This window comes from Alexandromys fortis, unplaced genomic scaffold (assembly GCF_014885135.2).
Source record: "Alexandromys fortis isolate MF-2015 unplaced genomic scaffold, M_Fortis_MF-2015_v1.1 scaffold_339, whole genome shotgun sequence".
Classification (NCBI taxonomy): Eukaryota; Metazoa; Chordata; class Mammalia; order Rodentia; family Cricetidae; genus Alexandromys; species Alexandromys fortis.
The window spans coordinates 313,300-315,595 of NW_026068234.1; the positions used below are offsets into that span (position 1 = coordinate 313,300).

Below are 2,296 nucleotides of genomic sequence, written 5' to 3' on the forward strand. Positions count from 1 at the left end.
CTACATATCTTTTGAAACCATGTGCATGTCTGGAATATGCAGAAGTCAGAAGATATCATCAGTTCCCCTATAACTGGAGTTATACTTGGTTGTGACCCACCATGTTGTGTTTCTAACTGTTGAGCTACCTCTATAGGCCCCTTTTCACCTTACTTTAAGACAGGGTCTCTTACCTAGTCTAGAGATCACTGAGTTGACTACACTCTCAGGCCACAATGCACAAAGATCCTCCTGTCTCTGGCCCCTTGGTGCTGAGATTAAAGGTCTCTTGTGTGAGTTCTTAACAGTTCATTTCAGTGAAACAGGACCAGTAATTGGCCAAATTAACAAATGTTTTAGACTGCGCTGTGTCCCCAAAACTCATTTATTGATGTCCTGCAACTATGCATTTTAAAATGAGATATATTTCTCATTGGTAAACTGGAGATGAGTAATAAAGGTTAAGTGAGGTCTCCAGGTTAAATTAGGTAGACACTAACTCCAACAGTGCAGCTATTCTACTAAGAATGTAGAGCTGGAGCTGGGGCTGATTGCACATGACTTTAATTTTAGGGGCATAGGCAGGTAGACGTCTACCAGTTCGGGAGAAGACTGATAAATGTAGTGACTTCCAAGTCAGCCAGGGCTGCAAGCAGAGACGGTGACTCAAAACCAAACAACAAGCCAAAAGAAGACACACACACACACACACACACACATAAACACATACACACTCACACACACAAACACGCATAACAACAATGAAATGGGAGCACCCAGTGAGGATATTCTCTTCCAAGGCCTCACACAACACCAACTCTGGGGAAAACTTGGCTTTGCTTTCCAACTTTCAGAAAGGTAAAGGAATAACTTCTGTAGCTGAAATAGTAGGGAATGTGGTGGTCCATTGCCACTAAACTTCTGGGAATAATCTCACTAATACAAAGCAAGAAGAAAGTCACAAAAGGACATCCGCCATGCTACTCCAATTATAGGAGGTTTGAAAAGAAAGTGAAATCATCAGTGTTAGCAACAGCTAGGGTTCTGACTACACGACCACTAGAAGATTGTGGAAGCAGTTTATGCCTGTTTCTTGATCAGGGGTCAAGGATGTGCAGCATTTGATAGAGGAGAATTCATTCTGCATTCTAATTATGGGTAGCACGCTTGTCTTTTAGGATAAAGCATTTACCTAACAATATCTCTTAGCAGAGCTCTGGCTGGTGTTCCATGGGACAACAAGGACTGTGCGGTGTTTTGGAGGATGGGTGTGAGGGTTTGACTTAGAATGGCCCCAAAGTCTCAGATATTTAAATGATTTCTTCCTACCTGGTAGATGTTGGAGGTGGATAGGGAGGTGAAACATTGTGGGATGAGGGGGTGTCACTGTGTGTAGTCTTTGAAAGTTCAGACTCACACACCTGGCCCACTCTCCACCTCACTGCCTGCCTGCTGCCTGTACATCAGAATGGAAACCCTCAGCTACTGCCTGGCACCATGCATCCTGCCATGATGGTCATGAACTAAGTAAGCTCCCAGGTAAAGCCTTTTCGTTTAGAAGTTGCCTTGGTCATGGTGTCTCTTCAGAGCAGTGGGACAGTAACTAAGACAATGGAGAAATACAGGAGGCTCAAAATTCCCTTTGGTCCCTCGTATTCCAGATCTACATGTCCTTACCTTTTTTGTCTGCAAACTGTCCCTCGGGGCAGGGACTGCAATCAAAACAGCATTGGGGGGCTCCCAGCCTGGGCACTTGGCTGAACCCTGGAAGGCAGCTTTCACTGCAGACAGAGGTGGGCACCTAGTAACAGTGAGCATAGTGTCACTGGTGACTCGTTAGGGATACAGATTCTTGACCTCACCCTAAGAACCAGAACAGGAAAATTCCCTCTCAGCCCACTAAATGAGATGCCTTTCAGAAACATGTCTACCCGAGCAGATGCCAGACTGGAAAGGTGCCTTTGAGTCTAATAAACAGAGCTACATGTGATTTACTTGGCTACGGGATTAAATACATAGCTAAAAAGTTTGATGTGTTGTCTTTCCAGTCTCTCTGGGGCTCCTGCATCAACAATTGAAGAGATGGGGGCAGGAGAGAAAGGTAAAACTACAGACTGCTCTTCCAGAATATCAGGGTTCAATTCCCAGGACCAGTACAGCAGCTCACACTGTAACTCCAGTTGCAAAGGATCCACTGCCCTCCTCTGGCCTGCACAGACACCAGCACACAAATATAGGTGCAGGGAAACATGCATACATGCAAAATAAAATATAAACAATAATTTGGGTATTGGCAGTCATTACAAAAGTCCATATA

At 44.6% G+C, this 2,296-nt stretch overlaps 1 protein-coding gene across 1 annotated transcript in view; it reads right to left on the reverse strand.

The window, feature by feature from the left end:
- Nucleotides 1-2,296, reverse strand: part of LOC126493800 (extracellular calcium-sensing receptor-like) — a 58,193-nt gene that overhangs the window by 26,827 nt on the left and 29,070 nt on the right. Inside the window, exon 5 of the mRNA XM_050130904.1 lies at nucleotides 1,657-1,780. Coding sequence (XP_049986861.1) covers nucleotides 1,657-1,780 — 124 coding nt within the window. The remainder of the gene's footprint in view (nucleotides 1-1,656; nucleotides 1,781-2,296) is intronic.